The following is a 24454-nucleotide window of genomic DNA, read 5'->3' as shown; positions in this document are numbered from 1 at the left end:
TAAATGAATTAGTAAAATTAAATGTCTGTATCTATATTGCACAATTTGTGAGGATCATCTGTCACAGTGGCTGCTTTCATTAATAGCTGAGATGTCTGTGAAACAATGTTGTAAGTATTGATTGATTTAATTAATTTTCTTGATTTAAGATACACAGCTTCACAAATGGTTCATTATTACGTGTAACAGTATGGAAGATAAGTTGTTTAATTCTTGTAACTTCTATACTGTACCTATAATATACTAAAGGCTTTGCTAATGATAAACAACTCTATACTGGCTGTTTCTCCAGGTCCAGCTATTAGTGTGTCTGAGTGTCAGCTGTTTGTCACACAGTGCTGAGGCATCCTGAGTTAAGGTGTTATGAGTGAGAAGTTTCAGTAACAACCCTTTGGGTAATAGGACAATGACACAGTTCCTAGTCTATCTCTGGATTGAGGACAGATGACTATAATTGTTCTTTATCTCTTAGGGACAGCTTGGCTCGACCCGCTTTCAATCAGCATGGTGACACCAAAGAGAGAAACAAAAAACACGCAGAGGTCAGGGCGCGACGAGCATGACTTGCAAGTGCTCTCACACTTGTAGAGTTGTGGCTCAGTAAGCGTGAGCTCAGCTGAACTTTGTGTATTTCTTCAAAAAATGTGTTTTATAAATTAGGAAAACTGAAAATGGAAACTTAGTTTTAAATGTGTTCATCAGTAGGATATTAAAGGTCCGGTATGGTCATAGAGCTAACTTTTATCTTGACTAGATTACTCCCTTAAATCTGAAACTTCAGCTACAGGATATGAAAACCACAGAACTGAAATCCCTGAAAATCAGTTCAGAAAACAACTTAAACTATTTATTTGATTCGTGCTGCACCCTGTGCCTAAATACAGGGAGTGCAGAATTATTAGGCAAATGAGTATTTTGTCCACATCATCCTCTTCATGCATGTTGTCTTACTCCAAGCTGTATAGGCTCGAAAGCCTACTACCAATTAAGCATATTAGGTGATGTGCATCTCTGTAATGAGAAGGGGTGTGGTCTAATGACATCAACACGCTATATCAGCTGTGCATAATTATTAGGGAATGTCCTTTCCTTTGGCAAAATGGGTCAAAAGAAGGACTTGACAGGCTCAGAAAAGTCCAAAATAGTGAGATATCTTGCAGAGGGATGCAGCAGTCTCAAAATTGCAGAGCTTCTGAAGCGTGATCATCGAACAATCAAGCGTTTCATTCAAAATAGTCAACAGGATCGCAAGAAGCGTGTGGAAAAACCAAGGCGCAAAATAACTGCCCATGAACTGAGAAAAGTCAAGTGTGCAGCTGCCAAGATGCCACTTGCCACCAGTTTGGCCATATTTCAGAGCTGCACCATCACTGGAGTGCCCAAAAGCACAAGGTGTGCAATACTCAGAGACATGGCCAAGGTAAGAAAGGCTGAAAGACGACCACCACTGAACAAGACACACAAGCTGAAACGTCAAGACTGGGCCAAGAAATATCTCAAGACTGAATTTTCTAAGGTTTTATGGACTGATGAAATGAGAGTGAGTCTTGATGGGCCAGATGGATGGGCCCGTGGCTGGATTGGTAAAGGGCAGAGAGCTCCAGTCCGACTCAGACGCCAGCAAGGTGGAGGTGGAGTACTGGTTTGGGCTGGTATCATCAAAGATGAGCTTGTGGGGCCTTTTCGGGTTGAGGATGGAATCAAGCTCAACTCCCAGTCCTACTGCCAGTTTCTGGAAGACACCTTCTTCAAGCAGTGGTACAGGAAGAAGTCTGCATCCTTCAAGAAAAACATGATTTTCATGCAGCACAATGCTCCATCACACGCGTCCAAGTACTCCACAGCGTGGCTGGCAAGAAAGGGTATAAAAGAAGAAAAACTAATGACATGGCCTCCTTGTTCACCTGATCTGAACCCCATTGAGAACCTGTGGTCCATCATGAAATGTGAGATTTACAAGGAGGGAAAACAGTACACCTCTCTGAACAGTGTCTGGGAGGCTGTGGTTGCTGCTGCACGCAATGTTGATGGTGAACAGATCAAAACACTGACAGAATCCATGGATGGCAGGCTTTTGAGTGTCCTTGCAAAGAAAGGTGGCTATATTGGTCGCTGATTTGTTTTTGTTTTGTTTTTGAATGTCAGAAATGTATATTTGTGAATGTGGAGATGTTATATTGGTTTCACTGGTAAAAATAAATAATTGAAATGGGTATATATTTGTTTTTTGTTAAGTTGCCTAATAATTATGCACAGTAATAGTCACCTGCACACACAGATATCCCCCTAAAATAGCTAAAACTAAAAACAAACTAAAAACTACTTCCAAAAACATTCAGCTTTGATATTAATGAGTTTTTTGGGTTCATTGAGAACATGGTTGTTGTTCAATAATAAAATTATTCCTCAAAAATACAACTTGCCTAATAATTCTGCACTCCCTGTACAGCTGATATTAACTTAAAAAAAACTTTTCACACAATTAAATGTTTTCTAAAGTAATTTAGATACTTTAGTTCATTAAAAGAATATAAATAGTAACCTCCAAAATAGAATAAAACGCAATAGAGGTAGGAAGAATCATAACATAGGAAGCACAAGGACATAAAAATGTACTTCAGCACAGTTTGAGTAAATATACATAATTCCACTTGTCCTATCCATGATCTGATCTCACTGTCGGGCAATGGCAATTGACTCAAAGCCATGACATTGAAGATATATTAGATATATTGATCCACAGCACTCTGGAGCAGTTTAGAATATTTGGCACCATACAGTGAATTGCCATGGGATGAGATAACATATTGATATACTTTACCATGTTGTTGTTGTTCAAGGCAAGCCCGGTGGTGGGAAATTGCTCAATGATATTCGCCTAGGCCAAAAAAAACCCAGCAGCAATTTAAACTAGAGGACAGGGACATCTATAAAGCTCTCCATGACACCAGCAGTTCTGCAGATGCCATAAAGTATCTGCAGATGTCAGCATAACAGAAATGATTTTATCTTGCTTGAGGGACTTCTATCAGTCAAACTGTCATTTGTTGCAAAGAAATAATCTGCAGAAAGCTTGAAAGTGAGTTGACTGGCCAGGATTTAAAATAATGTTTGAAATCCCACTATTATTACCATAATAGTGGGATTTCAAGGTAAGAATATAGTATAACTGTTGTGTGTTGTGCAGCTTTAATGAGGTTTGGGGGAGAGTAGAGTGTAGTTAAACCACATACATATAAACGCAATATGCTGTAAATCTAGTGTTAAAGTTTTTTTCTTTCATGTAGCAGAGGCTGACTTTTGATGAAAATTCCCAGCATTTGGCACCAGTGGACCCTGGGATTAGATTGAGAAGGAAATTATCACATAATCAAGAAGTGTGCATCAAACATTTTGGGAGTACTGCTGTCTGGCTTCTTAGATAAATTATGCTTAATTATATTGTTGTGGCCTTTGAGAAATAGCAATAAAAATGCATAATTTGTTGTGTGAGACGCTGCAGCCGAACTTTGGTTATCACATCAGCCTCATGTCTGCACCAGCGTCACTGCTAAATCAGCTTAAACAGTCGATGGCAGGATTGTTTTCGTAGGTGCCCATGAACATTAAAAGGGTTCACAAGAATACAAAATTTATTTTTGCGGTAATACTTGATATATTCCTGTAAGTTACACTCAGAGTTCAATTTTCCACCGTTCATTTTTATTTTCTCTTCTCAGCACACTGAATATCACCTTCACAGCCAGGTGGAGAGGAATGACTACACCTCTGACTGAAGCTGCAGCAGAGATGGATGTCCACTGTCTCATTTGACTTCAGTGTTTTTTTATTTTATTTTATTATTATTATTCACACACCCTGAGTGAAAATGGTTTTACTGAGTAATCCAGAGAATTTTTTCTGTACTTAGTGCAAAATGCAGGAGAAATTGAAACAAACAAAAAACTATGGTGGACCGGGGAGTTATACATGAGAGCGAGGGGGTGAAGGAGCAAAGTCACCTGGTGTGAATGGGACAAGAGTTTGCTGGAGAGAGAATGAAGAGTTTAAGTGAATTGCACGCCATTTTTTTTGCATTAAAAATAAGTTCTTCAAAGATTTTACATCTACTTAAACCCCTTTTAAAAAAAACTTTTTCATATGAAAAGTGGAGATGATAGAATGATATGAGTGATGACTCGATTACAACATACACTTTGCATGAAGATCCCACAATGTGTTGTTTAATGTAGGCGTTCAAATTCATAACAACGGCTTTATTCTTCTCACCATAAATATCTCACGCTACTGCCATGAATGAGATGCTTATTCTGTTTTAATGAAAATATGCCCTACACATTTTCATGTTCTATGTTTCCTCCTTGGATGTGAACATTTTTGACAGAAATCTGTGAGAGATCTGAAGATGTGCTTCAGCATATGTACCTAACAGATACAATACACAGAAATCACCTTTTATGTCTGTGACATTTTGAAAATTTACAAGAAAAGACTTGACATTTTGATAGAAACATAGCCACAATGAGAGCGTTAAAGACATTAGGTAAGTAAAGGCGGGATGTGAACAGAGAATGAGGACGAGAGCGCGGGCGAAAAAGAGAGAGGCAAAGAGAGTTGTGGGAGTGAGTGTAAGCGAGTGGGAGACTGAGAGCAGAAGAGCAGCAGAGAGGGAGATTGTGAGAGAAGGCTACTGTACAGCTATAACAAGCAATTCCAAGTTTGCTATTGGCCAAAGCCTGAATGGCCTCAAGCTGTTCCCGTCATTCATTTGTATTTACTTGCAAGCCGAGTCCGTGCCCGGCCCATTCAGAATCTTGGGGGAAGTCCACACCACATTCAGATGTAAAAGAGAAGTTTATATGCATCAGTTTCAGCAATGAAAGCAAACATTTTAATGAATCGCATTCAGATTTATGCAAGTCGGGGCAAACGAATGACAAGGACATGTTGAGGCCATTTGCTCTACATCTAAGCCACAGTTGTCTTCAGAGATGAAAATGGTGCCGATGTCAAGCACAAAAGTTGAACAGATGGAGCTTTTTGTACTTATTGTTTATTGTGCGGTTATTATTAGCAATCTGTTAATCCCTACATGTGTGCCTACATGGCTGTGCTTTTGTCTGTGCCAGTTGGGGTTACTTTTCCAAGAGTATGGATTTGGCAGAGAAATTAAATTTTCATCTTAAAAACAAACAAACAAACAGAGGAAACATCACAGACATCTAGAAATAAAACTAAAAGTGCGAGGGGAGATGGAGGAATGGGAGCGAGGGGTGAGTGGTAAAATTGTGATTCTAGGACAGATGTAGTGTTTTTGTTAATCCCACATAGAGAAATGTTGAAGATAAAAGGATGGAAAAGTGACAGTGTAGAATACAAAAGGGAAAGAGAAAGAGGTAGATCAAATGTTTACAGGAGGTGAAAAAGAGACACATCCAGGAGAAAGAAGCCGGAGAGGGAACCAGAGTGCGAAAGGATGGGGGGGCTGATAAACAGATGGGCAGAAGGAGGACAGGAGAGATGGTGGGAAAGGGGAGGGGGCTTTTGAGAAGAGGCTGCCAGGAGGTAGTGCAGAAAGTTGGACTTCATTTAGATTCATGGTGAGATGATGGCCACATCGATCCCTCCCTCCCCCTTCAGACATATTGCATTTGGGTTTTTATCTCGAGGTCAACTGGTGTATATCACCACAGTCCTTACTTACTTAGTTCCTCCTACGCCGAGCGGCGCATCGGGCAGCTAGTGATCTCCATCGATGTCGGTCAGCAGCGACTGCTTCAGCTTCGTCCCAGGCAATGTCGACAGTTCTCAGGTCGTCCATAAATGTTCGACGCCATGTGGTCTTTGGTCGGCCTTGCTTTCGCTTGCCAGTTCGTGGACGCCATGTCATGGCAATCTTAGCTGGGCGATGAGGGGGTAGGCGTAAAATATGTCCCGCAAAGCGAAAGCGTCTTTCTGCAACAACATCGGCTAATGGGCGGGTGCCTGCTCTTCGTAGGACCTCCTCATTTGTTATTCGGTCCCGGTAGGAAATTCTCAGGATTCGCCGCAAGCCACGTTGTTGAAGCACGTTCAGGTGTTGAATAGTTGCACTTGTTGACCACAGTCCTACTGCCCTTAATAAAAGGATTGGTTCCATTTAAAAAGTTCTTATATGCTTTGTGTACACTCACTCACTTTACTTTTTCACACTTGTGTTGTAATTTTATGTTAAATGATAAGATCACCTGATCTTTTTCCTGCTCTCAGTATCCTTTGGTTGCAGTCAAAGTTAAGTTGTATTGTATTTTTATTTAGAGTGGCCTGATTGATAAGACCTGCTGACATATGGAGTTCTGGATCTCTGTTATGACCCTTGGAGTCTTGATCTCTTCCTTATCTTCTTACCCTTCTTACTCAGTTTGTCTAAGTGACCAAAAAAGGAACCGTCCCACTGGGTTCAAACATCATTTTTCTCAAAATTATTGAAAACAATTATCATTGTTCTCCTGGGAACACTCCGAGCTTTAGAAATGGTTTTTATATGCCACAGTTTTATGGTGGCAGTCTGGACTGTGTGGATTGGTTTTTCTCCTGGACTGCTGTGGGAATTGTAAGTCCTATAAATGTGTGTCATTCAAAACTATATCTAATCCATTCAATTCATTCTGACCACATCTGTCTGAATACTTTTAGAAAAAGGAAATCTCAGTTTATAATTTTTATAATTAATTTTGAAAAAAAAAATCAGAAACAATGTTTTTACTTTGCTTTATAAGTTTTTGTCTTTAGGATAACAGGGAAAAAAACAATCATGTGCATTTAAAACTAAAATTGCAATAAAGTGAGCAAAATGTGAGGTGATCTGAACACTGCACAGTGGTTTGAATCACAACTTCCAAATGTTGCCTTTAGATAAAAATGATAGTGAAATTTAACAATACCTTGATATGTAATACTTAATAATTATTTAATTAACTTGGTCATTTGCCCCAAACCCCTCCCACACATGTTTCTTTTTCATTAGAAGTTAGTTAACTTCTGTCATTTTAACCTCATTCATTTCATAAGCACCACTATCTGCAGTCATAGGGAGATACGTGTTAAGTCAAACTGCCAGGGAATCAATTTAGAACATCTGGATGTTGTGATGCAAGTATTGATATATTGTGCCAGTATAGAATTAACGTATTGAAAAAGAAAACAATACAATGTGTGATCTTACCAGTATTTTTCCCCAAGCCTCTCAAATACTAATTACATTTTTCTTGCTTTTCTATTTTTAAATTTTTCTTACTTAAAATTATTTTAAACTATTTATAACAAAGTCCATAATATCGTTTTAGTTTAATACATGATAAAATACGAGTTGATCGCTCTTTATCATCTGAATCAAGTGTATATCTATTGAATTTATGTTGCTCTTAGTACAGAATTGCCTCTTTCTTATTCTTTGGAAGTTCTGCTTCTTGTACTATTGTGTGCCCCTGCATCTAGGGCTTACCTGCAACAACAGTCCATGGAAAGCCATAATACAACAAGTACTCTTTTATAGCAGAGGAAGCACTTTTGAAATTTACCCACTTAGTTTGGCTACCAGGGATGGCAGACACACCATATAAGCTTTGAACTTTAGAATGCACTCCTGAACAGAAGCCGGGACGGAACAGTAGATGCTTTCCTTATTTCTTATGGAGCAGTGCACTCTGTGCTTCAAATAGAAGCTAACTGTAAGATAACTGCATTGTGTGTTAACCTACAAAAGAAGGAGATCAGTCTTTAGATGAAAAGGGGTTTTCTCCAAAATACAAAGTAGCAATTTGTGCAAAAGAACTAAAATTAAAAGAAAAAAAAAAAACCAACCCAATGTAATAAATGGGATTTGTCACAGAATCTGGCAGTTCTGAACACTGAACAGGGTGTCTGAATGTTTGTACTGCTACAAGCTTTATTATAAGCTACATATGGGTAAGACAGGGTAAAGCTTGGTAAGTCTGGTCAATGCAGACACTGGCTTGTTATGAAGAAGAATATAAAATCTTGTTCTGGGGATTTTTTCCGTGAGTGTGTTAAACTAAAAAAAGATAACTGACCTAAAGTAAGTAATTAGATGTGAAATGCACTACAGCCTTTATATGAACAAATGGGTTAACACGGATAACATGTTTAAAAGTGCCTGTAATGTGCATTAGGAGACAAACCAAGAGTAAGTGCTTGCCTTACTTAGAATAGACATGATAGCTTTCCAGCTCAGGAATTTGTAGACTTCCATGCTGGTGCTTTCTTATCCTTAACACTGACTGTACAATAGGTCAAGTCTCTTTGGCATGGCATTCACTACTTACACATGATGAGAATCTCTGTCAGTGTCTGTTTACAATTCACTGCCAGCTAGTACCAGCCATATATTACATATAAATAAGATGCATGTCACTCATTGGCTTGTTAACCCTGCAACTTTGAAGTCTGAATTTTAGGAGACTTGATCATATATAGGGGGTGCTGTGGCTCAGGAGGTAGAGCAGGTAATCTAATAATCAGTAGGTTGATTCATATGTGATTAAATCCCAGGCTGCTCCAGTCTGCATGCCAAAGTATCCTTGGGCAACATACTTTGACCACAAGTTGCTCCCGATGCGTTCATCAGTGTTTGAATTTGTGCATCAATGTTATGTGGAAAGCGCTAAAAAAAAGTGCGTGTATGAATGAATGAATGAGAAGTTTTGTATAAAACTGTTCACATACAGTAGAAAATTGCCATATGAGAACCAGTCTATTTAGCATTTATTTACATGGGAAGGAAAATATTAGAATTTCAATCACAAAATTAAAGCACAAATTTCTTAGACCATTTATAACACATAGCAAACTATACTGTATTTATATGAAGTAACTGCATTACAAAATACTCCAAAAGTAATATGACTGCAAACATGGTGGTCCAGTTCAGTGACTGGAAGGTGGATATAGATGTGAGAACTGGAAAGCATCTATCAGCTACAGCTGCTTCTGTCAGCACAAATGTTGAACAAACACAAAATATATGACTTGATGATGGCTGTCATAAGTAGCTGTCTTACCGTTAGCTACAGAGGCAAAAACTGTTTTAGTACCAGGCTGTGAGTATGCTTTAAAGCTGGTGTTTGGGGGGGAGCCTCAACTGGTCACTGCAGAAACTGCAGCTTTTTTACCCTATTGACCAAGTGCTACATCTGTTCAGTCACCTGACCCAACTCAATAACGCGTTGGACAGCAGGCTTTTTAGCCCTCATTCATGTGTGATCATTTGGAGAGAGCGTACACACTCTTGCCTTTAGCTATGTTTCAATGACATGGGTTCATTCTAGCATACAGCAAGCCTTTACTGTGTAGATGCATTAGGAAGGATTCCTTCACAGCCAGCCTGGAGGGGAGGAGTGATCACAGCCACCAGTAACTCTGTTAATGTACATATGGGCTGCTAGTACAGTAATAAAGAACATGAATGGCCAAAATATAGCTTGTATGCGTGCAAAAGCACAGCTTAATTCTTTTGGTGCGATACATTGATGGTAAATTTGGTACATTTTGATGTGTTTGACAATGTTGCAGAGCTTGGATTACTGCATACGTACTCAGTGCCAACTTACGCTCACGGTGTGTGTGTATATATATAGTTAGAGATGGAAGGAGAAAAGGAGAGGGGGAGGGATGGAGAGACAGAAACAGAGAGAGTAAGAGAGTGAGAGGGAGGTACAAGTCAGTATTTCATGGATGGCTGTGTTGCTATGGGAACAAGATGTGGGCTCCCTATTCCCAAAAAAGTGTCCTCCTTCCTTCCTCCTTTCCTTCCTTCTTTCCCTCTCTCTGTATCTGATCACTTCACTTCTCTCTCTTCTTCTTCTTCACTGCATCCACTGCATCTACACCTCTCTCCTCTTCCCTTACCCCCGACCACATCCCATCACATGCCTCCTCTTTCTCTAAATTTCTCATCCTCTCTCCTCTGTCATCCATCCTTTCTCCGCCCACTCATTCACCCCCACCGCCCCCCCACCACACACACACACACACACACACACACACACACACACACACACACACACACACACACACACACATTCTCTCCTCTCTTTCACTATTGCCCATTTTTCTTCTTTGTCTCTCTGTCCTCCGCTCTCTGTCTCTCTCTTTCCATCTCTCTTTTCCCCTGTCTCTCTGATCCCCCTGTCTCTTTAACACTCACTTATATTCTATTCTTTTCTCGGTTGTCATGGCAATAGGCTGGGGGCGTGAGGGAGCGAGTGCGAGCAAGCGAGCGGGAGTGGGTGTTTCGGAAGTGACATCTCTTGGGCAGTAACCTTGTTTCCTGTGTGGTGGAGTTGGGGGCGGATTCAAGGCGCTAGCAGCGCAGCAACAGTGACGCCGTGTGGACGCTTTGGGTGAGCAATGGGGAACCTGGGACGTGCCGTGCGAGGGCTGGGTGAATGATCTAATAGGTGAGAATACTCTCCCTCCGCTTCTCCTACTCTTTCCCTCTTTGCCTCTCTCTCACACACACATCCACACCCACACACATCCACGTACATATACACACAAACACACACTTTTATCCGTCCTGCTTCTCATCAGATATCTCTTCAAGGCTGAAGTAGATTGATTGTTGTAGGGATCAAAGCTTCTGGTTAGATTCAGACATCACCGTTCACCTGTATTGGAAGAGCAGTTAAATATACGTATTGCACCTGGTCTGCGCTCACATGGGCACAGACACTTCCCACATGTGGGACTTTTCCTTTCATTGGATTGACAGCTGCTGAGTGTAAAAGTCCACCTTGTGTTCATTATTGCTACAGTGAACTAAATGAGTATTTTACAATCCCAATCTTTAAGCTGTCTGGTAGTCATTAATAGGGTGTAGATCTCAGAAAAGTGGTGCTCAAGCTGGAGAGGTGGGTTCAGTGAAAAGAGTGAACTTTTTTTTCCTAAGCTGTAGCCTGTGAGTATGCTTTAAGTTTAATAATTGCTCTGCCACTAACTCCTGGAACAATCTTTTTTTGCTTACCACATTTTTTTTGTTTTTGGCTTACTTTCTTCCCCAGCTGGTTGCTAAATTTGTATGTCAGGTGTTTGGTCTTAAGAAGTAGGACTGGAGCCAAGGAGCCACCACAGACTGAAATCTGACCACCCACCTGGCCACAAACAATTGTGAAGCCAGTTGGGAGCCTCTGCACACGCTCATACAACTAAACTTACATTGTGCAGCGACTATTTATCTTACAGAACTGTTTTGGGTTGGGGGGTTTTCTGGACACATTTTAACAGTGTCACTACCATCCCTTTTAATTTTAATAACTGTATCGGCTTCTGTGCTACCCCTCATGTAAGTAAAGGTCTGGATCCAACACTTCTAATTAGAGAGTTCATTGTTAGTTTATGAGAACATTTTTAATATAAGCAGCTGCTCTGTAATTCAGGAAACAAAAGTAACGAGAGCCGTATGTGCAGGTAAAACCACAGGCAACTAAAAGTGGACAGATCTTGTTCACTCAATCAGTATAAGCTCCAACATTGACCTTTTTAAGTGGATTTTGACTGTGTTATAAGCCACATTAAAAATGCTTTCTTTGTCAATATCATTAAAGAGATTCTGCTGTTGTCTGTCATAGTGTGCTACCAGCCCGATAGAAATAGTCACAGCCGTGTGCGACTTTGTGTAAAGTTTGCAAAGTTTTACTAGTGAGTTTTTAGGTGCACATCTTTTACATGTTGTCAATTTTGGGTCATTGATTTAAGAATGATAAGAGACAAAGTTCAAGGTGTATCTATACTGAAAAACTGCAAAGCCCGCAGAATCAACTGAGGAACTGCTCTCAAGTTAAGTGATTTACCATTTTTAGGGGAAAAAAGATGGTACCATTAGCCATTTTTTGATAAAACATGTATTACGCTTTGCCTCATAATTAACAAATGCATGGACACTGCTTGATAAATATAAATTGTTTAGGAATTAGTGGAGTGAACATGATAAAGGCTGAGTCAAGATATACTTAATCAAGTTTACCATAAGTCATGCCTATTAAACAACAATCCCATTTTGATTTGAAGAATAAGATGAATTACTACCAGCTACATCATTGCTACAGTCATGCAGTCTGTATGGTCAGACTGACTATTAAGTGAGTGCAACTCAGTCTCCTTTTTTCTTGCATCCTGCTGTGCACTTGAAAAAGATGTGAAGAAGTATCCTCTGCTATTTCAAAATGGAAAACAGCAGTGCCATTCTGTTTCAACATTCACTCATCAGTTAAAAGGCAATTTATGGATGGAATAAGCAATCTTCTGCTGCTGGGGACAGTCTGTACAATACCAAAGTCTTTCCAGAAGTAGATCTCACCACTCTGCAGCCATCTTGGGATCAGCTCAAGGCAGTTACTGAGGTGCTAAGAAGACCAAGCCATCAGGGAGAGATTCATATCTGTAGTTTCAGTGATCACAATGACATAAAGAATATGCTTGGACAGCAGTCTAATCTGTTATTTAAAAATAAAGGGTTCAATAGCTTTATTGATGGCTCAATCTATAGTGTCAACATGACCGACTCTTGAACAAACCCTGGGTTAAAGTTATAGTTAACCAAGAAAAACAACAAGTATTACTTATCTTTCAAAAAGATGTGTGTGCCACAATGCAACTAAAGCTATGAACCTCTACTGTGTGTGCATGCATCAGCACAACTACAAAAGCCAGCGATTTGCTGGTTCAGCTGTTATAAAAAGATGATTTTTGTCTTCGGTGGTATTTGGAGGTATGTGTGAAACAATCACCACCTTTGGTGACACAAAAACTCTACCGCAGGTTTCGTTTCAGGGTTGCCAGGAATCCGTTTCTGACATACTCCCAAATTACTTTTCAAAAAGAAGGAAAAGAAAAAAGATGCTTCTTTTGAAAGGTGGGAGAATCCTAATAAACAACACTGGCTATAACATAAAACAAAATATCGCAACACTTCTGAATTGACTGTGTAGGTAGATGTATAAAATGCAAGTCCCACCACAAGTGTGTTCTAATGTGTTGTTTTTATTTCTCAAGTTCCAAACTGGCTAAGACAATGGGAACATTGTGAATATTTAATTTAAAAAACTGTAGAAACTGGTGTTTCAGCATCAAATAGATCCTGCATAGTTCATTTTATCCATCCATCCATCCAGGCAGGGTTGTAGGGGGCTGGAGCCCATCTCAGCTGCCATAGGATGAGAGGCTAACACAGGGCTAACACAAAGAGACATGAAACCATTCGCACCCACATTCACACCTACAGCCAATTTAGAATCACCAGTTAACCAAACATGCATGCCTTTGGAGTGTGGGAGGAAGCTGGAGCACATGGAGAAAACCTACGTAGGCAGAAAGAGAACATGCAAACTCCACACAGAACCTGTGAGGCAGTGTTGCAAACTGTTGGGCCCTGTTCTGGTCCAGTGTATACTAAATATCACTATTAAGCCTTAAAACAATAAATAATAACACTTTGTAGCAGATAGACATAAACTTTTCTTCTACTCTGCAGTGAGTGAGGGTAGCCTGTAATTGGTGAACATAGTCACATTTTCTCAATAGAGAAGACTAATTAAAGTGTAATCCTACATAAATCTCTGAATCAGAGATTGGAATGATGCAAAATGACAGCAATAGTACCATTGCTGTCATTTTCATAACTGAGAAATTGGTCGCTGGTTGATTGCTTGTAACACCGTACACAGTACCTCATCTCTGAGCTATTTGCAGAGTGGTTGTGTGATAAGATTGTAAGTGCTTTAAATTGCACAAGCGGGATATGGAGTTTGAAAGCTAGAGGTCTCACCACCCTGTCAGGTAATCATTGAGTAATTAGTATTGATCAACAAACCCATCAACCACCCACAGATATATTTAGAGGGAAAATGATACTGATTAACTTTTAATGAAGCAAAAAGTTGATCTCCCAACGTAGATTATTTTTTATTTATCATGCCAATTCACTATCACGGCCAAAACTAACGTAAGTCTAATGAGCTGGAGTTTCTTCTTCGCAGTGTACAGAAGAAGTTCAGGGCACGACCAATGTGCTTGTTCAGCGAGAAGCTTCGTACTTCTGGGCCTCTGCGACCCCCGCTGCTGACACTTGACAGCTCCTTTGACTCAGCGCTGACAGTAGCCTACTCTGCTGCACACATGCACCACTCTGACTCTGACGAGCATTCATGCATTCATTCTTGAAACAAGCACATCTGTATTCACTTGGTCTATCTGGTCGCGATCCACTCAAATGCAGTAATACGTGATACTGGTGCAGCTGAGGTCACAGTAATGGCATGTGCACTATGTGGTACCGTCTTGCCTGGAAAGTAAGATGCTTTGGTTCCCCATGCTTGCAGGAGTACATTATTTGCCCCGGGCGGCCCAGAGATATTGCAAGCTTTATTTTTAGCACTGTTTTGGAGCTCAGCGATGTGTATAAATCAACATTAGGTCTGTTGGGTTCCAGTAATGACAACGTTGACTAAGGCTGACCAGTCATCCGATTGGTGCATGGCACTCTTCTTTGTAAACTGCTAAGGAAGGCAGAAAAAGGAAAATAGCCCTCAGAGAGGGAACAAAGGCAGCGCGGAGAGCAGACCGCAGAGAGTGAATGAAAGACAGAGTGAGGTAGAGAGATGAGTGGAGAAAACAGGCATCTCAGCGTTTTCGCTTGTGCCAAATCGTTACTGTATATTCATGCAACCTAGAGCCGTGCCTCTGCACCCTGTACGTACAAACGGACAGCCAGAAGAATGGGTGTGCTCATTGAAATTCTGTCCACTGTGCTTCACAGGCCCTTAATAGACAGCCTCGGGGGTGGAGAGGTAGGCCTACAGTAGAGTAGCGCATATTGGGCTCTGGATGACTCACGCTGCTATACCCCAGTGAATATCTCAGCATCTTGACTTTGCTCTGCACGGTTCCAAAGTTTGGATTGAAGGGGTTGGGTACTTTTTGTAGGCAGGTATAGAGCATGTGCTGTATTTCTCTGAAGCTTTGTGCTAATGAACAGTGATTCGTGTTGCTCTTACTCAACATCTGTCATGTTTCTCTTTAAAAGTTTGGCTTCAAGTTGACACAAACATCTGCAGTGGCAGAAGAGTGGAGTAACGGTGATATATGGTTCCTCTTTTAATAATAAAATATATGGGAGGAACTAACATGCTGAAACTTAGAAACATTTGTTTGCTGCAAGCTATAACACTACTTTTCCTGTTGCCTTTGAAGATAAAATGTGCAAACAACCCAGTCCAACTTTGAGTACGAAACCTTGAACCTGAACGTGTCAGTTTTTTGCACTGTTTGTGCAAAAAACTTCATATGTATCGCATGTTTTTCGTTTAGTTTAACGATCAGATAAAATTCTGCCATTTTGCTTCTGTTGGACTTTGACGTTTGCAGCGAAGGAAGAGAAGAAAGATTTCTTCAACATAGATTTTAAGATAAACTGTGAGCAGTAAATTGGACATAAATGCCAGTTGTAGAAAAAATGATGACAAATTAAAACTCATAAGTGCAGACTGATATTTAATGCAAATCTTTTTTTTTTAATTTGCAAGAAGGTTTAATAAATACTCCAGTTTCATAAAAGTACATTTTTCTGGCAATAATTTTATGGTTCAGGCTTTATAGAGATAAAGAAGTCACTAAATTATTTGGCGGGTAAAAGACCCCCGAATAATTATCCTAAAAACAGATTAGGATTCGAATTGCTGATGTGTTTAGGCTGTAATGCTCGTAATTATTTATTTATTTTTGTTACATTTTTTTTCTTGTGGAAAAACATTCCCATATTGATTCAGTCAGCACTCTACAACTGAAGCACTGGTGAAATGAACAGCTGTGGGCTTCATGAATAAGAGAACTTTAAATAAAATGAAGTCTCTAATGTGAGATTTTAATTTTTTCAACTTTTTTTTTTTAGTTAAAACTGTAAATTCAGAGGTGTCATGATGGTGTGGTAGTTAGCACTGACACATCACACCAAGAGCATCCTGAGTTTGGATTCACTGGCCATCTGGGGCCCTTCTGCATGGAGTTTGCATGTTCTCTGTGTGCCTGCTCGGGTTTTTCCTGGGTGCGCAGGCTTTCTTCCAAATACTTATTGGGTTAATAAACTGGCCCTAGGTGTCAAAGTGAATGGTTTCCTCTCGCCCTGTCACAACTGGGATAGGCTTCAGCACCAACAGCCGTCTGGGAAACAGATGGATGGATTGACACAGAGAGAGTAAATTACTGCATTATAACAATGAATCAGAGAAGCCTGATGTTCTACCAGTTCTGCAAATTCTCACCTGCAATGCATGAGCTTACAGCTTGTGTGTAAACTTGATGTCTGCTGATTACATGAAATAGTTCACTGATAACGTATCATCTATTAAAACAAAGTTAATGATATAATATATTGAGCATAAAAATCTTTTTATGGTTTAATTTTTTATACAAGAAAATTTTTACTGAAACAAACTGTAGAAAACTGTTATATATAATTGTTAAATATATATAGTTAAATATAGATTAATGTATAAAGATGTATATATTGCTAGGGTCTATAGGGATGCTATAAATAAATAGTAGCGTGTATATAAATGTGTATTTTATATGTTAAGTACAGGTAGGAATTAATAAGCATTTCCTTCCTCCTACAGGTTTTTTCATGTAAATATCATGGCTCTCTTTGATTTCATGTTCATTTGTTTTTTGTGCTTATTAAAATTTGTTATTTGCTATTTCACCACAATTATTTTGTTCAATCCAGATCTCCACAAAGTCAACAGAGGTCACCAAACCTTTTCAAACTCCCCTTCTTTGAACCAGTGGACCGTTTGGCATCATTTGTCTTATTTGCTCTGTAACATTTATTATAATTTCAAATAAATGCTGTTAGGTTTTACTGAAAATGCTTTTGGTGGTAATGACATTGATTTATTTAGTTTCCGCATGCAACATTGACATCCTCCCGAAATGGTTTAAAGTTTCTCCACCAAACACAAAAAAACAAAGAGAAAGGGATTTATGTCAGGTATATGGTATTTTTATTTTAGTGCTTTAACTTGTATTATTATTATTATTATTATTATTATTATTATTATTATTATTATTATTATTATTAGTTTTAGTTTTAGTTTTAAAATCAGATTTAGCTAATAAATACAAATTTATGTAGATAATTCTTGAACCTAATTTCCCAAATAATGGCTCAGGAACAAGGGAACTCACACTGGCCTCTACATCCGTTCTGTAATATTAGCTTCTATAAAGACAAAAATAAATAAATAACAACAGTACTAAAGGCCATCAAATATTTTTTTCAAGTGATTTATTACTGAGGCAGTCCTGAAATTCTGACAGGGGACTGGAGTGCATGGAGTTTCATTCATAATGGACACAAAACAGTTGCACCTTCATGAGTGTGGTTAGCACAGTAAGCCTGCATCAGTGCAAACTCGGTATTGGAGGGTTTTATAACCCGCTTGCACTTAAGGCTAGTTGGCTTAGAATAGCACTTCATGTGACAGATCTCCAACAGCAACACACAACCACAGTTAAAGTGTAGGGAAACAGTGTAGGGTGGATTAGAAATATCCTGCCGTGTTTGAATTACCCACTCATTCACTATATAGTGCACCATGTAGTCTGTCATCCATTTTGCAGTGCTCTTCAAAAATCTCAACTGTAAATGTAATTTATATAGTGCTTCAATGTCATTGCACATCTCAGGAAACACAGAAAAGTAATGTACAGAAGCCGTGCACAAGTGAGACCTTTGTGCCTTTTCTGTTTGTTTTTAGAAGGGGGAAAGGAGCTGTCAGATATGCTTTTAATATTTGTATTAAATATGAATTAAGCCGAATTATACTGCTTTTAGGTGGATGAAGTTCATAGAAATTGTTGTCGTTAAAGTTATGTGTGCTCAGATATACATTTTCCTTTCAATGTTGTGGAGATATTTGCCAATTACAACCTGTACTTATCCAAAAATAGCACTACTGAGGCACCCATTGCCTCAAATGTGTTTTTCTGCTCTTGTTCGCAATGTTAGGAATATTTAACAATATCTAGTGCATAATTATAATTATGTAATAACGATGCATTGTGTAGTATATCAGCAGCTATCTATGCTTAATTCCATGTGAGTCCACTATGTAGCAAACACCATGCAGTGGATGATTAAATCCACAGATTAAATGCATAAAAGGGGGATAATTAAGCACAGGTGCAAGACATTAGAGAAGACGAGCAATCAAACAGGTGGAAAACCAAACACACAAGGACAGGAAGTGGAGGGTTTGAAATGTGAAGACGCCCATAAATACAAAGTAAAACACAATGAAATAGAAAGAAAGCCCACCTCAAACAAATGATTCAAGTGATCTTTAGAAGCAGCTGTAAAGTCCTGGTTCTACATGATTTTAAAAAAGCTTGCTGCCATAAGTCGCCCTAATGAATTATGAATTTGTCAGCCTGCACTCCACATTCTCTCTGCTCCATCCCTCTTTTCATTTCTCTTTACTCCTCATACTACCTGCATTTAAAAAAATTATGCAGCAAGAAAGGCTCAGCAGTAGCTGTAGTGACCCTCATATACATATCTTGAGGTTTTATTCACCCAAGAGATACATAGTAAAAGGTTTTCTTGTTTCCAGACTGGAATTTTTGTGTGTGGTTATATTAGAAACTTTGTAGGACTAGACAAAATATTAACCGTGTTTACAGTGATCACCCCACATTAGAAAATAATTTATGTGATAACTGTCGAGCGATTAAAGTTGCCCTAAAGCATGACTGAAAACTTCTCCCTGTCATGGGATGAAAAGTGATGGAGCACATGAAGCCACACTCTGCGATTCACCCCTCATCACTCCTGCATTCGTCCATGTTAATTAGCTTTGCTTGTTTTGGAGTTCATCAATATTTTAGCACCCCAATTCATAATTCAAACAGGAACCTGAAAAATCAACCGAGTTGTTATTTCGCTACGATTTCCGCTTCGGCTGGGGATGTGGAAACGCTGTAGCCGTCAGTGTCTGGTAACCAGGATTTGAGGGAGAATATGTGAAATGACGATACTGTAATCAGTTATGACATGCATGGTGTTGCATTTTGGGCCACAGGCAAGACTTTTTTTTTTTTTTGCTCTCATGAGGAGAGTGTGCAACGCTTCAGTCGGTCACCTCCACAACCGATTTCCAACATCAAATGCTTGTATGTTAACTTCATGCAGCAGGTCGGATGAATGTCAGCAGCCCGCTGCTCTTGAGTATCTGTTTCAAATAAACAGTGTTTTCTCCCCCGGGTCTGTGAGTACATGTGACTGTGTGAAAATGTGTCTGTGTTCTGGCCTCGTACTACAGCCTGCAGATGTTGTAGGTGTGAACTTGACTTTTCCTTGTAGCAGGAGGTGTGAACCGCTGGGGAAATGTTATTCTGGCTGACTCACAAACTGCAGGAATCTTTCTGAGAAATCGTTTACCTGTGGATTTAGTTCAAAAATCTGTGTATTCTTCCAACTTAAAAAACAAACCATCAATTGGTTTCAGAATAAATCGATTTAAAAAAATCTCCTGTTCTGAACCACGAGATGTAATCTTGCTCCTTGTGGAATGGTCATTAGCCTTACAGGGAGACGGTGCTATTTTTTTATTTAGAAAAACATTAAACAAGTACAAAAAATCCAGCCTGTTGGCAGTTTGTTTTGTTTTCTCTTTGAAGACAATGTATTGTGTGTGTTTGACCAGACAATTTCTAAAAGAAGAGTGAGTCTTTGAATTCCCGCATGAAGCAGGATAAAGTGAGAGAACTGCCCCCAGACGTTTGCTTTTAAACCATAAAATGCTCAGTGGCGTAATCTGAAGCATGTGAGAGATGCTGCCTCACTGAATAAAAATAAAAAAAAATGTTGAAACCTTAAAGCGACACACTAAATAAGGAGTTTTGAGAGCAGGCAGAGGAAATGTGAGGTCAGTATTAGAACAGCTGATCCACGGGTCCACGGCAGGTCACTGAGATGCAGAGGAATGATGGTCACACAGATGGGTGCATTGAAGAGTTGTAGCCAAAGAAAAGTGATGTACACATCACTTCTCAAAGCCCAGACATTATTATTCTGTTCTCATTCTGCTTTTCCTCATACAGTAATATCCTCATATACAAAATCTTCCTAAAAATGCTTAATGTAATTTATGACTTTAAATACAGCCTAAGATTGTGTAATAAGGCCAGAAACCCGAGACCACAGAGAAGAAAGAAAAGACAAACTGCCTCATTTACCCACAGAGCTTAGCCACACATTTTTCACTTAAGACAAAGTCACACAGCTACCTGGAAAGTATCCATATTAATGTCTCCAGTACTCTGTGATCAATTTCTTTAATTATCTCAAGCGCCGGGCCCTAAGATATCACTTTCATTCTTTTTCCATATTTTCTTAAATGATCCCTGGAATCAGGGAAAGCACTGAAGATAATTCGTTCCCCTGTCGAGGAGATTATACGTTGGTTTGCCGGCTGTCTGTCAGCAGGATATCTGAGGAACCTTAGAACAGATTTCTGCTAATTTTGGTGGACGGGATAGCTGCAGGCCAAAGAACAGATGATTAGATTATGGTGGTGAGCTGGATCTAGGACTTGTTCAATTAGACAATTATCATTTTAAGCTGTAAAAGTAACGGAGATAGAGGTTCACTGTGTGGTGCCTTCTTTCTAAAAATAAAATGGGGAAGAATTTGTCTGTTTTATTTCACATTTCACTCTGGAGTGTTTCCAAATACGTCTTTGGTCGTCATAGTGCCCCTTAGCATTTATTTCAGTAAAGTTTTAGATATAAGAAGAGACTCTTGTTTTTGTTTTGCTGCATATGTGTGAATGGGATTAGTGTTTTAAAAAAAGGACTTTTTTTTCTCTCTGGAATATGTTATTACAGGGGAAAAGTGAGCTAGTATGAGGTATCTCAACAACTGCACTAACCATTATGTGAGTTTTCAGTTATTTTTACAATCCCCTGCTAGTTTTTAGGTCCGTGTGCGTGTTCCCTTATGAAAATATAAAAAAAACAAACAGAGGTTTTGACAAATTTGTTTGCAAAGCCGTAGTGTGGCATTTTGAGATTTAAACTTTTTTGGTTCGTCAAATGGTAAATGGTAAATGGCCTGCATTTGTATAGCGCTTTTTCTAGTCCCTAAGGACCCCAAAGCGCTTCACACTACATTCAGTCATTCACCCATTCACACACACATGTGTCAAGTGTGGAATTGCCAAGGAACAACTAGCATGGCAATTTTCCAGAGGCAAAAAATTGAACAATAATATATATAATGTGCTGTGATCTAGCTCATTGTTATCTGCATAGAAAAAAGTCACAATAGTAAATAAAACAAAACAAAAAAACAAAAAAAACAAATAAAAAATGGCAAGTTGTGATTTTCATGTTGGGTAATGTTAGGCTAAACTGAATAAGCCATTTTCAATTCAATTCAATTCAATTTTATTTATATAGCGCCAAATCACAACATAAGTCGCCTCAAGGCGCTTCATAGATTTTAAATGCTTCATAACTGTAGCTTGACTGGAAAGCAACAGCATTAAACCAGCTGCCAAATATTGTGTTGATCCCCTTTGTGTTGCTAAAACAACTCTGAACTGTCTGGACATGACTCCAGGGCCTCTAGGCGTGTCCTGTGGTGTCTGCCAGCACGAAGTTGGCAGTTGAGCCTTTTGGTCCAGTGGCTTGCAGTGTGGGACCTCCCTGGTGCTTCGGGTGGATTCTGGATCACATTGGCATCTAAGCAGTTTGGAAGCCGGGTCAATGGCTTGGGCTGTTGTTGTTGTTCCTGAACAGTTTTTGTAGAGTGGTGGGGTGCATTGTCCTGCTGAGAGGGCACTGCCGGTGGGGGATGCTGTTGCAAAAACTGTTGTGTGGGAGGTTGAAATAACATACACACAAATGCCAGGACTTGAGTTTTCCCAGCTGGACGGTTCACGGCAATAATGAGGTTAGAACTGTTTTATGCACATTACCTGTCAGTAATTCTAATGTTGTGGGAGCGTGGTGTATAAGTGGTGTATAATAAGCGCATTTGGAAGCACACTTGATGTATTCTTTAGGTTGGTTAAATGTTTGTATTATTTTGTTGATCTCTTCTTTTTGTGCTTTTGAAAAGAAATGTCAAATCAAATGTTCTTTCTTCTCTCGTTGCCTGGAACTTGTGTCTGTTTCCATCTTTATAGCAGATCAAAATAGGTTTACGACATCTGACATTGATTTTATGAAGGTAGACGTGACACAGCACCACAGCCCTCCTTCCAGTGATCCTAACTGACCCTCTTTTCCCTCCTCTCTACCACCCCCTCTGCCCTCCTTCTCTCCTTTTTTAGATGCAAGGTGTGCCGTCCCCCCCTCCTATCATTATCACCATCATCGCTCCCACGCCCACTCCTTCCACGCTCCCTCCTACGACCGTCCCGCTCACGAACGTCCTACCTACAACCGTCCCTCCTACAGCCGTCCTTCTCACGACCGCCCTTCCTTCGATCGCCCGTCCTTTGACCACCCTTCCTTCGACCGCCCGTCCTTCGACCCCCCATCCTTTGACCGCCCGTCCTTCGACCGCCCATCCTTTGATCGTCCTACCTTCGATCGCCCATCCTACAGCCGTCCCTCGCACGAACGCCCCATCTACGACCGCCCATCACACGATCGTCCACCTCAGGACCGTTGGAACCCCCGTCTTCGCGTGAGCACCGGAAATCAGCTCTACATGTTGGACCAGGAAGAGGTATTGTACTCCACACCCCAAAGATACACTTATTCTCATGGACTTTTTGGCACAGGTGGGAAACCAGAAGAAAATTAGGATGCTACTCAATCCCTATCAAGTATTTTTCACCAGATACCACTCTAAAAGACGGATATTTCCGTTTTTTGATTGAAGTCACACTCGTTGATCACATTGTATCGTCACTTGGTACAAATAGTGCTCAAACAACTTTTATTACATAGACAAGTGAAACGAAATAAGATAATACACCAAACATGACAAATATCTCATAACATCATGTAAATAGACATGACATATTTTGTTGTTTCAGACTTAGATCCTGGCAAGATTTAAATTCCACTCATCAAAATGAAAAATTTAGTGGTCATGGAGGGAATGCTGTACCTCTTCCCACATCACCACTCAGTCTCTGGTAGTGTAAAATGCAGCCCTCTCGCTACAGTACAGGTTTCTGTTCTTATGGGTCAAGTGAGAAAAATATTCCACGGAACTGATCAAAAATAAGCCCAGTGACATGAGCACATTGAACAACAACCAAGAAAAACACAACAACAAGCAAACAAAAATGGTGTCACCAACAGAGCATTTAGATTGAGTAACACTTGCTGAGAAACTTTAACTGCACTTACAACCACATCGGTGATATGAGCCTTCTACATGATTATTAAATGAACTTAACATAATCAGAACCAACAGGTTAGACCCACTGTCTTGGGTTTGCTTATGAAACCCAGGGTGTCCGAACCTGTTTTTTTCAGGCTGTCATTAGTGCACAGGGGCTCCTAGCATGTTGGAAATCCATATAGAAATGTTAATAAAGTTTAAAACTTCAATAAGCTCCTTGGGATGCTTCTACAAATTATGGTCCAAATGTGCTTACCTAATTCAGGAGATGTAATTGGGTAAGGGACAAACGTTTGTAACTGAGGTACTATGCTGTATGTCAGAATAATTGTTGGACCTATGAGACTAGAATGTTTACTGATCTGTGGAGTGATACAAGTACATTTCTACAACACTGAAACCCGCTATAATTCTCAAACGGAAAAAGTTTTGAGTCAACGACAGTCTAAGTCTCAGTGTACAGTCAAATTCAATAATGGAAACAAAGAACAACTGTGAATGAATAGGTATAGATGATGCAGTACACCCTGGTGGAGACCGGAGAACTTGCACTCTGTCATGTGGGCCTTTACTGTGAGCTGGCCTGTTGGAAGTCATAAAAGCCAATGGAAGTGCAGGTTTGCCAAAAGCCAACTGAATGACTCTCAAGCCACTAGAAACAAAACCATTGGGGCTGAAAAAAAGGCAAATATAGTATGTGTTCCCAAAGTGCATGTGGAGGAAAGTCAAACATGTAGTGGCAGCAACATGTTGTGGGGATATTTCCCTTTACTGTTACAGAGACTGAGAGTTATGTTAAAGGGAAAGATATAGAAACCTAGAGAGCAACCCTGAGTGAAAATCTGTTTCAGAATGTTTTGGATCTAATTTTTGGGCAAAGGTTAACTTTTCCAGAAGATGAAGCATATCACCAAGAAAACACAGAAGTGGTTTTGAGAAACCTATTTGAAAGTCGTTGAGTGGCCAAACCGGAGACCACAACTGCACCTCAAACAGCATCTTTGGAGAAACCTGAAAACGGCTGTGCACTTACAC

The 24454-nt window shown here is 39.8% G+C and overlaps 1 protein-coding gene across 1 annotated transcript in view; it reads left to right on the top strand.

Annotated features, from left to right (window-relative positions):
* Positions 1 to 24454, top strand: part of syngap1b (synaptic Ras GTPase activating protein 1b) — a 187026-nt gene that overhangs the window by 25020 nt on the left and 137552 nt on the right. The window contains exon 2 of the mRNA XM_082552018.1: positions 22392 to 22792. Within this exon, the coding sequence (XP_082408144.1) occupies positions 22392 to 22792 (401 nt within the window). The remainder of the gene's footprint in view (positions 1 to 22391; positions 22793 to 24454) is intronic.

The sequence above is a fragment of the Aulonocara stuartgranti genome, assembly GCF_965226115.1.
Source record: "Aulonocara stuartgranti genome assembly, chromosome: 11".
Taxonomy (NCBI): Eukaryota; Metazoa; Chordata; class Actinopteri; order Cichliformes; family Cichlidae; genus Aulonocara; species Aulonocara stuartgranti.
Note: the sequence above shows the minus strand (reverse complement) of the source record. Positions and strands in the feature narration are given on the sequence as shown.